Source organism: Pleurodeles waltl, chromosome 7, assembly GCF_031143425.1.
Source record: "Pleurodeles waltl isolate 20211129_DDA chromosome 7, aPleWal1.hap1.20221129, whole genome shotgun sequence".
Taxonomy (NCBI): Eukaryota; Metazoa; Chordata; class Amphibia; order Caudata; family Salamandridae; genus Pleurodeles; species Pleurodeles waltl.
The window spans coordinates 274124483-274138357 of NC_090446.1; the positions used below are offsets into that span (position 1 = coordinate 274124483).

At 39.7% G+C, this 13875-nt stretch overlaps 1 protein-coding gene across 1 annotated transcript in view; it reads left to right on the top strand.

The window, feature by feature from the left end:
* ADNP (activity dependent neuroprotector homeobox) overlaps positions 1–13196 on the top strand; it is a 152049-nt gene extending 138853 nt beyond the window's left edge. Inside the window, exon 4 of the mRNA XM_069243640.1 lies at positions 8867–13196. Within this exon, the coding sequence (XP_069099741.1) occupies positions 8867–12229 (3363 nt within the window). The 3' untranslated portion in view covers positions 12230–13196. The remainder of the gene's footprint in view (positions 1–8866) is intronic.
* Positions 13197–13875: the final 679 nt, after the last annotated feature.

The window sequence follows — 13875 nt, forward strand, 5'->3', positions numbered from 1 at the left end:
CTATTGCAAAAGAATGCAATCGAATTAGTGCCAAACACACAAATAAACACAGGAGTTTACTCACTGTACTTTCTGATACCAAAGAAGGACAAAACGCTGAGACCAATCCTAGACCTCAGAGTAGTGAACACTTTCATCAAATCAGACCACTTCCACATGGTCACACTACAAGAAGTATTGCCATTGCTAAAACTACACGACTACATGGCAACTTTAGACCTCAAGGATGCTTATTTCCATATACCAATACACCCATCTCACAGGAAATACCTAAGGTTCGTATTCAAAAGAATACATTACCAATTCAAGGTACTGCCTTTCGGATTAACAACCGCACCAAGAGTCTTTACCAAATGTCTAGCGGTAGTCGCTGCACACATAAGAAGGCAGCAAATACATGTGTTCCCATATTTGGACGACTGGCTAATCAAGGCCCATTCGTTCATACAGTGCTCAAATCACACAAATCAGATCATACAAACCCTCTTCAAACTCGGGTTCACCGTCAATTTCACAAAATCCAAAATTCTGCCACGCAAGGTACAACAATACCTGGGAGCCATAATAGACACATCAAAGGGAGTAGCCACTCCAAGTCCACAAAGAATTCAAAATTTCAACACCATCATACAACGCATGTATCCAACACAAAAGATACAGGCAAACATGGTATTACAACTCCTAGGCATGATGTCATCATGCATAGCCATTGTCCCAAACGCAAGACTGCACATGAGGCCCTTACAACAATGCCTAGCATCACAGTGGTCTCAAGCACAGGGTCACCTTCTAGATCTGGTGTTAATACACCGCCAAACTTACCTCTCGCTTCTGTGGTGGAACAACATAAATTTAAACAAGGGGCGGCCTTTCCAAGACCCAGTGCCACAATACGTAATAACAACAGATGCTTCCATGACAGGGTGGGGAGCACACCTCAATCAACACAGCATACAAGGACAATGGAACGTACATCAAACAAAACTGCATATCAATCACCTAGAACTGCTAGCAGTTTTTCAAGCACTAAAAGCTTTCCAACCAATAATAGTTCACAAATACATTCTCGTCAAAACAGACAACATGACAACAATGTATTATCTAAACAAGCAGGGAGGGACGTACTCCACGCAGTTAAGCCTGCTAGCACAAAAAATTTGGCATTGGGCAATTCACAACCAAATTCGCCTAATTGCACAGTTTATACCAGGGATACAAAATCAACTCGCAGACAATCTCTCTCGAGATCACCAACAGGTCCACGAATGGGAAATTCACCCCCAAATTCTGAACACTTATTTCAAACTCTGGGGAACACCTCAGATAGACTTGTTTGCGACAAGGGAGAACGCAAAATGCCAAAACTTCGCATCCAGGTACCCACACAAACAATCCCAAGGCAATGCCCTATGGATGAACTGGTCAGGGATATTTGCTTACGCTTTTCCTCCTCTCCCTCTCCTTCCTTACCTGGTAAACAAACTCAGTCAAAGCAAACTCAAACTCATATTGATAGCACCAACTTGGGCAAGGCAACCCTGGTACACAACGCTGCTAGACCTATCAGTGGTACCCTGCATCAAATTGCCCAACAGGCCAGATCTGTTAACACAGCACAACCAAAAGATCAGACACCCAGATCCAGCATCGCTGAATCTAGCAATCTGGCTCCTGAAATCCTAGAATTCGGGCACTTACAACTTACCCAAGAATGTATGGAAGTCATAAAACAAGCAAGAAGGCCATCCACCAGGCACTGCTATGCAAGTAAATGGAAGAGGTTTGTTTGCTACTGCCATATTAATCAAATACAACCATTACACACAACTCCAGAACATGTAGTGGGTTACTTGCTTCACTTACAAAAATCTAACCTAGCTTTCTCTTCCATTAAGATTCACCTTGCAGCAATATCTGCATACCTGCAGACTACCTATTCAACTTCCCTATATAAAATACCAGTCATTAAAGCGTTCATGGAGGGCCTTAGGAGAATTATACCACCAAGAACACCACCTGTTCCTTCATGGAACCTAAATGTTGTCCTAACTAGACTTATGGGTCCACCTTTTGAACCCATGCACTCCTGCGACATACAGTTCCTAACCTGGAAGGTGGCATTTCTCATCGCCATTACTTCCCTGAGAAGAGTCAGCGAGATTCAGGCGTTTACTATACAGGAACCTTTTATACAACTACACAAAAATAAAGTCGTCCTAAGGACCAATCCTAAATTTTTGCCAAAGGTTATTTCACCGTTCCATCTAAATCAAACAGTGGAACTTCCAGTGTTCTTTCCACAGCCAGATACCGTAGCTGAAAGGGCACTACATACATTAGATGTCAAAAGAGCATTAATGTATTACATTGACAGAACAAAAAACATCAGAAAGACTAAACAACTCTTTATTGCATTTCAAAAACCTCACGCAGGAAACCCAATTTCAAAACAAGGTATAGCCAGATGGATAGTTAAATGCATCCAAATCTGCTACCTTAAAGCTAAACGACAGCTGCCCATTACACCAAGGGCACACTCAACCAGAAAGAAAGGTGCTACCATGGCCTTTCTAGGAAACATCCCAATGCAAGAAATATGTAAGGCAGCCACATGGTCTACGCCTCACACATTCACCAAGCACTACTGTGTAGACGTGTTATCCGCACAACAAGCCACAGTAGGTCAAGCCGTATTAAGGACATTATTTCAGACTACTTCCACTCCTACAGGCTGATCCACCGCTTTTGGGGAAATAACTGCTTACTAGTCTATGCAGAACATGCGTATCTACAGCGACAGATGCCATCGAACTGAAAATGTCACTTACCCAGTGTACATCTGTTCGTGGCATCAGTCGCAGTAGATTCGCATGTGCCCACCCGCCTCCCCGGGAGCCTGTAGCAGTTTGGAAGTTACCTTCAATTATTTCTATATGTATCATCTCAACCTTAAATAGGTGCATACTTAGTCACTCCATTGCATGGGCACTATTACTACAATTCAACTCCTACCTCACCCTCTGCGGGGAAAAACAATCGAAGATGGAGTCGACGCCCATGCGCAATGGAGACAAAAGGAGGAGTCACTCGGTCCCGTGACTCGAAAGACTTCTTCGAAGAAAAACAACTTGTAACACTCCGGCCCAACACCAGATGGCGAGCTATTGCAGAACATGCGAATCTACTGCGACTGATGCCACGAACAGATGTACACTGGGTAAGTGACATTTTCAATATACATGGCATGGACATCATCTTTTCTTACTCTATATATGTATATATACATTCCTTTACCGTTTCACAGTCCTGCGGGAAAACAATCTAGCAAAGGCCCATGCGCACTATCACCGAGAGGAGGAGTCACTCGATCTTGTGACTCAAAAGCTTCTTCGAAGATTAAACAACTTGTAACACTCTGAGCCCAATGCTAGATGGCGGACTTATGCAAAGCATGTGAATTTGCAGCACTACATGCCACGAATCGATGTACACTGGGTAAGTGACCTTTTCCATACATACATACATACATACATACATACATACATACATACATACACATATATATATATATATATATATATATATATATTTTTATATATATATGTGTGTGTGTGTTTTTTTTTTTTTGCAAACTTAGAGGGGTGAATGCTGATGGTTAGAAACTGAGCCTTAGATCATTTTGCATCTTGATTAAATGCCTAGGGGAAAAAACGAGCCTTGTATGGTCTTTCATTTTCTCAGTTAGGGCTGTATTCATACAGAGAACCTAGTGTCAAGTTCTTGTTTGCTCAGGTAAAAATGTTGGTGAGCCTGCAGTGAAGGTATTTTTTTTTTTTACCTACATATTTTATCAAGTGTATTAAATTTAGTTGAGTACATAACGCTAGTCACTAAACCTGCAGCTCTAGAATGACTTAAGATTTTTCGAGGTTCGAGTAATTGGTTTACATCTCGTCAGTCCGACATGTGATTTCAGTGGTGGCTAAAGATAAAGGCTTCCTGGTAGCTCTGTCTACCTTTTTCTCCCTTTCTTGCCTTATCCTTTAAAATCACAACTGAAAACACGCTCACTCAAAGGTCTATTTTATGTAGTCACCTCCACTCTCTCTATTGTTCCTCAGTTGAATTTGAGCCCCGACTTGATGGCATCTCCATTTAAACTTTTGAACTGATTCTTGCTCTGAAAACAGTTGTGTTGGTGGTACGTCTGCTGGCAGGGTGACATAATGTCGGCCCATTTAGTTTCAAACGCCATTCGGTTTCTACCCTAATGTTCGCAGCTACGCATCCTTGTTACCCAATGCAGTGCTGGGAAAAGTGTTTGACAACTAGTAGTATTGGTGTCCCAACATAGAGGTAACTGTTATTCATTCTTCCACCCTGCTCTCTGAACTAAAAAGCATTTGGCATTTCTACCGCAGTACTGGTAATTGTGCAGTTTGCCTCACAATCGTTTGAAGGTAAACTGAACTAAAATGCAAGCAGTACCTGAAGCAAACACAGCATAGTCAAACCATTCACTATGTTTAAGGAATCAAAATCCAAGCATATTCAACAATAGTGTCACTTTAATTCTAACAATAAGTTGACGCTATACCATTGTTAATCATATGCAGATTGGTTTCCACTGTCCTTAATCGGTGTGCACCTTTCTATTGTGCAATCTAGGAAGTGTTTTGGTTTTATGCCTGGCCCCAAAGGTGAGGATGATGCTAGTTCAAAAAACATAACTGCAGACACCATGCCCCCAACTTCTTAAAAACAGAATTTCTCAAAAGCTGACTCAAAGTAGTCTTCACAGTTCACGATGCTTCAAAATCTACATACCAAAGAGGTTCTGTGGCCATATCAGTTCTTTTCAAATGGACTTAAACCTTTCCTTATTATTTCTTGCTTTGGCCGTGATCCAGCTAATCTATGTCACCAGTGTTGGAGAACAATATATGCCTTGATGTGCTATTGTTGATATCAAATCCATCATTATGTAGAATCTGACGTTTAACAAGAGACAGCTCACGTTACGTATGTTGGAAAGATAGAAATGTATTTGGTTGCTATTCCTTGTTCTTCTGGTAATGAATGGTATGGATGACTTCATAGACTGAAAACCCAACCATTCAGATCCAAGGGCCTGGCATCTGAAACTCATTTTCAAGATAAGTAAATAAAATAGAATATTGCTTTTTAAACATATTCTCATTTTCTAGTCAGTTTCTCCCAAAAAAGAAAAACCAACATTACCACTCGCTACATGGTGCTAATGAAATTTCAGTGGGAAAGTACGATCTTGCATGATTAAATAACTTTCATACATGGAATTTTTCACTGAAACAAGGCCATTCACACTTTCTGGGGTGGGTGGGGGAGGGTGACACCTTCAGATAGCGGACCTGTTGGAACCAGTTATCCTTTAGTTTCAATCCCTCTTCAGCCTACTGGGAGAGGAAGTTGAAAATATTAACTGCAGATCTCAACGGAGCGGGTTTTATGCCATTGTCGCTCCAAGATAGCTACAGTCTGGAGAATCTCAAAAACTAGAAGGACGAACATGTGCTAGTGTCCTTCGCGTCTTCCCTACTCCCATCATTACGCGAAGCACCATGATAGACATAAAGCAATAGAATCAAGCTTGGCAAAGCAAATAGGTTTCACCTATACAAAAGCTATCGGATTTGCCAATGTGTTTTAGCCAGATTGTACACCAAAATGGCTAAAAGTTGGTGGCTTAGAGGAGAGGGAAGTGGTGGGCTGTGAAGTAGCATAGAGTGAAGAGGAGTCTTGTGAAGTGTGGTGAAATAGAGTGGGGGGGATGCTTGGGGTACAGTGAAGTAAAATGGGGTAGTGTTGTGAGGTGGTATAGAATAGTGGAGTATCAGTATCGTAAAGCGGAAGGTCATGAAGTGGTATAGAATAGTGGAGTATCGGGTCGTGTATTCGTGGAGAGTGGCGTATGCCTGGTGCTGTAGTTCACGGTCACCACAAACACCACATTTTACAATTGAAATGACTATTACATTTGCATATACATACTGTTTATGAATAAAACAATATTGTATGGAAATGCCATCACCTAGTGTCTCTCTGTTTCGATTTGCATTCAAATGTTTGTTTCCAGCACACTTGTGAAATACAAAAATTTACTTCATTTGTACTTTGCTACGTCTGATACATTCTGAAATACTTGCACAACTCGCCCACAGAGGTTTACATTTTGTTGTGTGCTATAAAAAAGCTTACTGTAGGTAAGTAAAATAAACTTGTAGAGCACACTGTAACCAAAGGTGTTGTGGTGCTGGCAAAGGCTGTGACTGAGCCAGTTAAGGCAAATCAAGACAAGAATCCGAGGGAAAAGATACCCCTTTTCACCACCCCCCCCCCCCCCCCCCCCCCATATTGCCAGAATTAAGCCTCTCACTTTGAAGTCAGACAACGGAAAGTAAACACCAAGCTTTCTCGAGAGATGGAGCCTAACATTTGATCTGTCTTTTAATGCACAGCAAATGTGGCAAGATAAGAACAACATTTAAAGACCTGTTGACAGAAAGCAAGCACCAGTGGAAGCATACAAGGTGTGATAGTAAACAGGCAATACTCCACAGGAAGAACAAAGACATAGTGGACAGTCTAAAGCACATAGAAAGTAACTAAATGTGAGTAACAAAGCCAATGTTAAACAGTGGGCAAAATGCATTCCTGGGTCAACTTTCCAACTGTCCCCATTAAGTCTTTAAGCAAACTAGACAGCTGCGTTCTCTTGTAGGCTTTGACTTAAAAAAAAAAAAAAGGGGGGGAGGGTGTGAATGGGGGATAGTGGCATGGCCCAGACCCTTTCAGTGAGGGACAGGAAAAAATGAAGACTGCCGAAAGAATAAGCATAATAGTGTACTTCAAAGAGAGAACAAAAATGTGATGAAAACAAAATGCTAACTTAAATCATTTCTGAGGAAAACAACCATCTATTTATGAATGCTTTTCTCTAAAGGGTAACAATGGTAAAACAAAATGCACTTCCCATACCTGTCCAACAGTTTGGGGTAGAAAGGACGTATTTCGGTACGTCTACCAATGGTGCTATGTGGTCGGCTACCGTATTACCCAAAGCGTACACGACCAAACTCATGGGATGACTACTGATATCGGAGTAAGTAACTTGCTTTTTATTTGATTTCACAGTACTTGACTAAAGTAACAGCCGTGTTATTTTTGTAGATAAGTAATAGGTTGGCGATATATTGTCCAATCCAGCTTATTTGTAGCCCATTTTCTATGTTTTTGAATGTTCTTATTTCAACAAAATGTCTTGTGAAGGTACTTTTATGGTGATTCTGTTTAATTTGCGTTACCTCAGGTATTTTGAACACGTGGGTAGCAAATTCAAATTTCGTGGAAGCTAAAGTTTTTTTTTTTCTTTAGGTTTTGTCACCATCGCATGAACCTCTCTAATGCATCCTTGAATGCAAAATCAGTTCCACCTATCTCCATAAAAACGGCACACCTTTAGTAGAAGCTTATTAAAGGCAACCAAAGAATGAGCATGCAAATAATGAGAGGCTAGAAAGCAGAGTTGTGAAACTCTTAGTAAAGGTGACTTTGTCCTCGATGACATGTTCGTGCTGATATTGTGAATCAATGGAACGTATTTCCATTCAGAAAATATACTGGGTATTATTTAAAGTTAAATTAGTCAGAATGTTTGTTAGGACCTCTTGCTTAAAAAGCAAGAGCATTGTTTCTAGATGAAGTAGCAGTCAGTGGTCGAATGCCCTACAGACAGCTTTGATGGAACCATATAAAGAAAGTCACCGTTGCAAATGTTGTTTTAGTAGCGGGTGCACATATGCTTTCCAGCAAGAACGTAGAGTGTAAATGAAGAGTAAATAGATGTGTGATAAGTGCTGCTAACCACTTTTACAACGTTGTTGGGTGGGACATCTGAAGGTTTCAAATGGTGTGGGTCTTGGCTGATGAAAAGTGACCAGAACGCATTTTCTTACGTTTATACAGGTAATCTATAAGACCCTATTCTGACATTTGTTCCCCCTGCCCCTGACATACATCAGTGCCATTGAGGTGTCCTTGTTACACACTTTTTATCATTTATACATGCATCAGTAGGGCTGTAAAAAGGGATTATTTATATTTCAATAGACTTGAAGCAAAAAGTTGGTCATCTTCAAATCCTCTTGTCAAAAATGCTTAATGCCTTCATACGCACAAACACAGCTCACTCAAATTTGTTGGGCAGTAGTGATGACCACTAAGAAATCAGTCTATTAAGAAAAATATAATTGGGAAGAAGCTCTTGGCTCAAACATGCTCTCCCAGCTCATGTTCACATAAATTCCATTAGATTGAGAAAGGGCTTAATTTCCCACAAGTTTGTTAGTGGATGACGCAAAACCTTTATCATATTGTTGTTGAGCAAGATTACCTGTCTCTGTTATATTGCCTCCTATTATGAGCTGCTACATCATACTGCTTGTGCGTTACAATACAGCTTAAATCCGGAACCCTGTAGTGAAGATTGACTATGAATAGCCGAGTCTAAAAGCAAATACAAATGAACTTGGCAGATGGCTTTATGCAAACTATAAAAACGATTTGAGTATCTATAATGCCGACACCTTCTGTTTATGTTGCACAGCATTAATGAACTGCCTTTGGAAGTGATTTCCAGTTATGCCCCGAAGTGGTAGGTCTTAAATCGGTTGGAACTCGAGAGATCGATTTCCTAGATTGCATTTTATATCGCTTCTGATTACCTTTGACAGCACTTAAGATTTGTTACCGTAACAATATTTTTTACCTATTTTGAGTGTGTGTGCTGTAAACTAAATCTAACGGAAATCTTGTTTTCTTTTTAAAGGACTATCGGACGAAACCTTTTTGCTGCAGTGCTTGTCCTTTTTCTACAAAGTTCTTTTCGGCATATAAAAGTCACTTCAGGAACGTTCACAATGATGACTTTGAAAATAACATACTGCTCAACTGTCCATACTGTACTTATAATGGGGCCAAAAAGACTTTGGAAATGCACATAAAAATATTTCATGCTCCAAACGCCGTTGCACAAAGTTTAGCCATCAGTAGTTTCAAAGAAAAAAATAAACAGGATATTCTTAAAGCTAAGCAGGCTGACAGCATAGAACAAGCAGTTTATTACTGTAAGAAGTGCACTTATCGAGATCCTCTGTATGAAGTAGTTAGAAAGCACATCTACAGGGAACATTTTCAACATGTTGCAGCACCTTATGTTGCAAAGGCAGGCGAAAAGTCTCTGAATGGCGCAGTCTCTATAAATTCAAGTCCCAGAGAAGAAAGTAGTATTCACTGCAAGAGATGCCTTTTCATGCCGAAATCCTACGAAGCTTTAGTGCAGCATGTAATCGAAGACCATGAAAGAATAGGATATCAAGTTACTGCAATGATAGGGCATACTAATGTTGTAGTTCCAAGATCAAAACCATTAATGATGATAGCCCCAAAAGCACAGGATAAAAAGCAATTAGGAATGCCTCAAAGAATTGGCCCAATGTCACCAATGTCTGCTGGAAATATTCGAAATCTTCCATCCCAACAAATGGTGAATCGACTTAGCATACCAAAGCCTTCTTTAAATTCACCTGGAGTTAACATGATGTCAAATGTCCACCTCCAACAGAATAGCTACGCTGTTAAATCTGTACAGCAGACCTATGGTGGACATCAGATGAGATTGTCTATCGGTGGAAACATACCAAGCTCTATTACTCCTCAATCTCAAACAATGAAACAGTTAATGCCTGGTGGCAATGGTAGGTCCTATACTCTTGGAACAGATCAGCGATCCCCTGGGGCAGTTAGATACTCCCTCCCATCTACAAATTCACCTGGTGGCCTGCCAGCTCATTTGAAGCATGCGTCATTGACTTCTCATCAGGCAGCAAGATCACTACTTCAGTCTGGCTCGAAGCCCACATCAGCAGCTGCAGCAGCAGCTGCAGCAGTTGCTGCAGCTGCTGCTGCAGCAGCAAATCCCTCATCAACGCAGAAGTGGAAAATCTGTACTATCTGCAATGAGTTGTTTCCTGAAAATGTATACAGTGTACACTTTGAAAAGGAACACAAGGCTGAGAAAGTGCCTGCAGTAGCTAATTATATAATGAAAATACACAATTTCACTAGCAAGTGTCTGTACTGTAATCGGTATTTGCCGACCGATACCTTACTAAATCACATGTTAATCCATGGTCTTTCTTGCCCTTATTGCCGCTCAACATTCAATGATGTTGAAAAGATGGCAGCTCACATGAGAACGGCTCACCCCACTGAGGAAATGGGTCCAAAAACTGATTCAACTTTAACTTTCGACTTAACATTGCAGCAGGGTAGTCACACAAACATACATTTACTGGTAACCACATACAATCTGAGAGATGCTCCAGCTGAATCTGTAGCTTATCATGCTCAGAACACCCAAACTGTCCTTCCGAAGCTGCTACCCAAAGTTCCAGAAAAGGTGGATGTACCTGTGAAAAGTCCACCCCAGGCAGCTGTACCTTATAAAAAAGATGTGGGCAAAACACTTTGTCCTCTTTGTTTTTCAATCTTGAAGGGACCCATATCTGATGCTCTTGCACATCATTTAAGGGAGAGGCATCAAGTAATCCAAACAGTTCATCCTGTTGAGAAAAAACTTACATACAAGTGTATACATTGCCTTGGTGTTTACACCAGTAACATGACCGCCTCAACAATAACCTTGCACCTTGTTCATTGCAGAGGTGTTGGAAAGACACAAAATGGACAAGAAAAAGCTAATCCTCCTGCTAGGATAAACTCAACTCCAACAACACCACCCGTGAAACGTCCAGTTGACTATGTGGAAATGGCATTGATGAAAAGGCGGAAAGTTGATGATGAGACTGATACACCCGTCATCTTTGATGAAAAGCCAGAGGAACCAGTTGTTCTTGCAATAGACCCCAAAGGTCATGAAGATGATTCCTATGAAGCAAGAAAAACATTTCTCACCAATTACTTTAATAAACAGCCTTATCCCAGTAGACGGGAAATTGAGAAATTAGCTGCAAGTTTGTGGCTATGGAAAAATGATATTGCCTCCCATTTTAGCAATAAAAGAAAGAAATGTGTTCGAGATTGTGAAAAGTACAAACCAGGGGTGCTACTTGGATTTAATATGAAAGAACTGAACAAAGTTAAACATGAAATGGACTTTGGTGCTGAATGGATGTTTGAAAATCATGATGAAAATGGTACAAGGGTAAATGTTAGCAAAACTGTTGATAAAAAATTGAACTTGGATAACAATAAAGATGAAAGCTCCTCAGACAGTTGTGAAAATGTTGATGACGATCTTAATGAAAGCACTGATGAACATAATAGTAGTATTGAGAAGAGTCCAAAAGAGGGGGTGGAGTCTTCTAAAGAGGAAACTGTATCTTTTAAACAGGAACAGATGTCCTCAAAGGAGGACTTGGTGTTGTCTCCAAAAGAAAACCTTTTATTGTCTCCAACGGAGAACATGGTATCTTCTCCAAGTGAGAAAGTGGGCTTGCCCAATGAAAAGTTTGTCAATGAAAATGTAGCTTCACCAACTGATAACCAAGTTACATCTCCAGCTGAAGTCTTCTTAAACTCTAACAGCTTATCTAAGGAGACACCAGAAGAACATTCTGTGGACTGGCCAGAAAAGACTGACCAAAAAGAGAAAGCCTCCATTTATGAAGAGACTGAGTTTGCTAATAAACCCAAAAAAACATCTGACGGCTCTGATAGTGATGGTGCTCAAGAAGATCCTAGTACGTCAGATGATGAAGCTTCACATTCTCCAAGTGGACCAGGGTCGCAGCAAGTATCTGACGTTGAAGATACCTCTACTAGGGTAAAGCGAGAAACATGGACACATGATTCATCAATGAGCGAAAATGCCAATGATGACAAACCAACTGCTGAAGCAAATGCTTCTTTGTCTGAAAGTGAGGAGGAGCCGTCAAAATGGAAAAAAAGCTCATTTAAAAAGGTAGAAGAATTTTGGTTTAAAAAGCAATCCCCTCCTTCTATTAATGCAACCGAAAATGAAGAAAGCTCATCAAATCAGCAAATGGAATGGCAAAACAGCACAATTGACAGCGAAGATGGAGAGCAATTTGACAATATGACTGATGGTGTCGCTGAACCAATGCTCAACAGTTTATCTGGGGTTGGGCTGAGTAGTCAACAAGTATAAGCTGTTTACACAAAAAAATTAGCTCTAAAATGTCTTTTTCAGCAAGCCCGAAATTGCTACTGCCTCAGTGTTGTACCATTTAGCTGGTGGAAAATGTGGCCACATTTGTGTTCCAGTCATTCATTTTAAACATGCAGTTCTTGGACTGAAGTTGCATGAGAGATGCTGTGAAGAGCACAGTGACAATGTGAAAGATGTTGGTGGCTCAAAGGAATTAGAGGTTAATTTTTTCTGTCATCATTTTTCACATAGCATACATTCTGTTGTCTCTTAAAACATCTTTCTTCACTTGGTAGTTTAGGCCCTACAACTGAGCTACCAGTTTAACCTGTATAGTCAAATCTACAGTTTTTTTCATGTATTCATTCTGAATAGTTGAAATGTATATTTGTACAGTCTTTTAGACCTATTCAAGTGAAGCTTATGTTTGTTCTTGTGAACCCAACATATATTTGTTTCTCCTTTTAGTGTTGCCCTGCTCTGTAATAAATGCTGTATCTAGTTTCCCTAGCAAGAGCTTGAAACAGCTTTAGTATGATCTTTTGACAAACCTAGATTTTGCACATAACCTGTACAATCGCAAAAGAGGCCAGCAACATTAATATATATCTGGACTCTAAACTGTATTATAGCATTTTCTTCTGAATATCCTTGACATGACAATTGTTGACAAACTGGTATTTTAGATCAGTTTTCATGGTGTAATTACATGCAAGAAACAAGTTGCAACTACAATTTTGACACCTTTTAAATCTGTATAAAGTGCATTGTGTTTAGACAGCACACACAAACCAAGAAGTGCTGCCTTTGGAATGTTTTGTTATTCTTTAGTTAACACCTACTTGGTGTTGTATTCCTTTATACCATATAGTATGACACGTTGTAGTAATGTATAATTTTGTGATCTTTATTTTCTTTGTATTCCTTTAAGCATCTAAATAAAATGCTGTATTGTGCTTAATGTAAACATTTTCTTTATTGAAAGAATATCAATGTTACTTGTATTTCACAACATTACGTTTTATATCTTATTTATAAATTTTCATGTAAGTACAGTTACTAACACTTTTCAAATGAAAAGAGCCAGTGCTTAGGAAAAGGTCGCAGTCATTCTGGCATACGGCTGTTATGCTGAAAGAAATTTAAAAATAAAGAATTTCGCAATAAAAAATAAGGATTTCTTATTTATCCAGCTAAAAATTGGCATTTTGTAGCAGGGGTCCTGGAAAGGAGGAACTAAAAAGTATGACCTAAACGATAAGTTACATGAGGATGGTATAGCATGGTGACTGTTTGATACTAAATTACACTCTTGATCTTGGAGGGCTATGTTTACTTGCATAGCAATGTAGATAATCAATAAAAAGCTGCTTAATATGTGCCTGCAAAGAAAAGAGGATTTCTGAGTTAACTAACTATATTGCTTAATATAATGGACACAAGAAGCCAAAAAGCATTGATTTCTACTACATTTCCATTGTAGATTCACATTCTTTTAATATTCTGATGTCTTGTAATAAGGCTTTGAAAATATTTGTTTTTATTGTAAGGTTTTTGTACTTGAATCACGATGATCCGTGTGACACGGTCTAGAACTGTACATGGTACAGACCACACCATCAAAAATAACTTTCATCCTTTGCTGA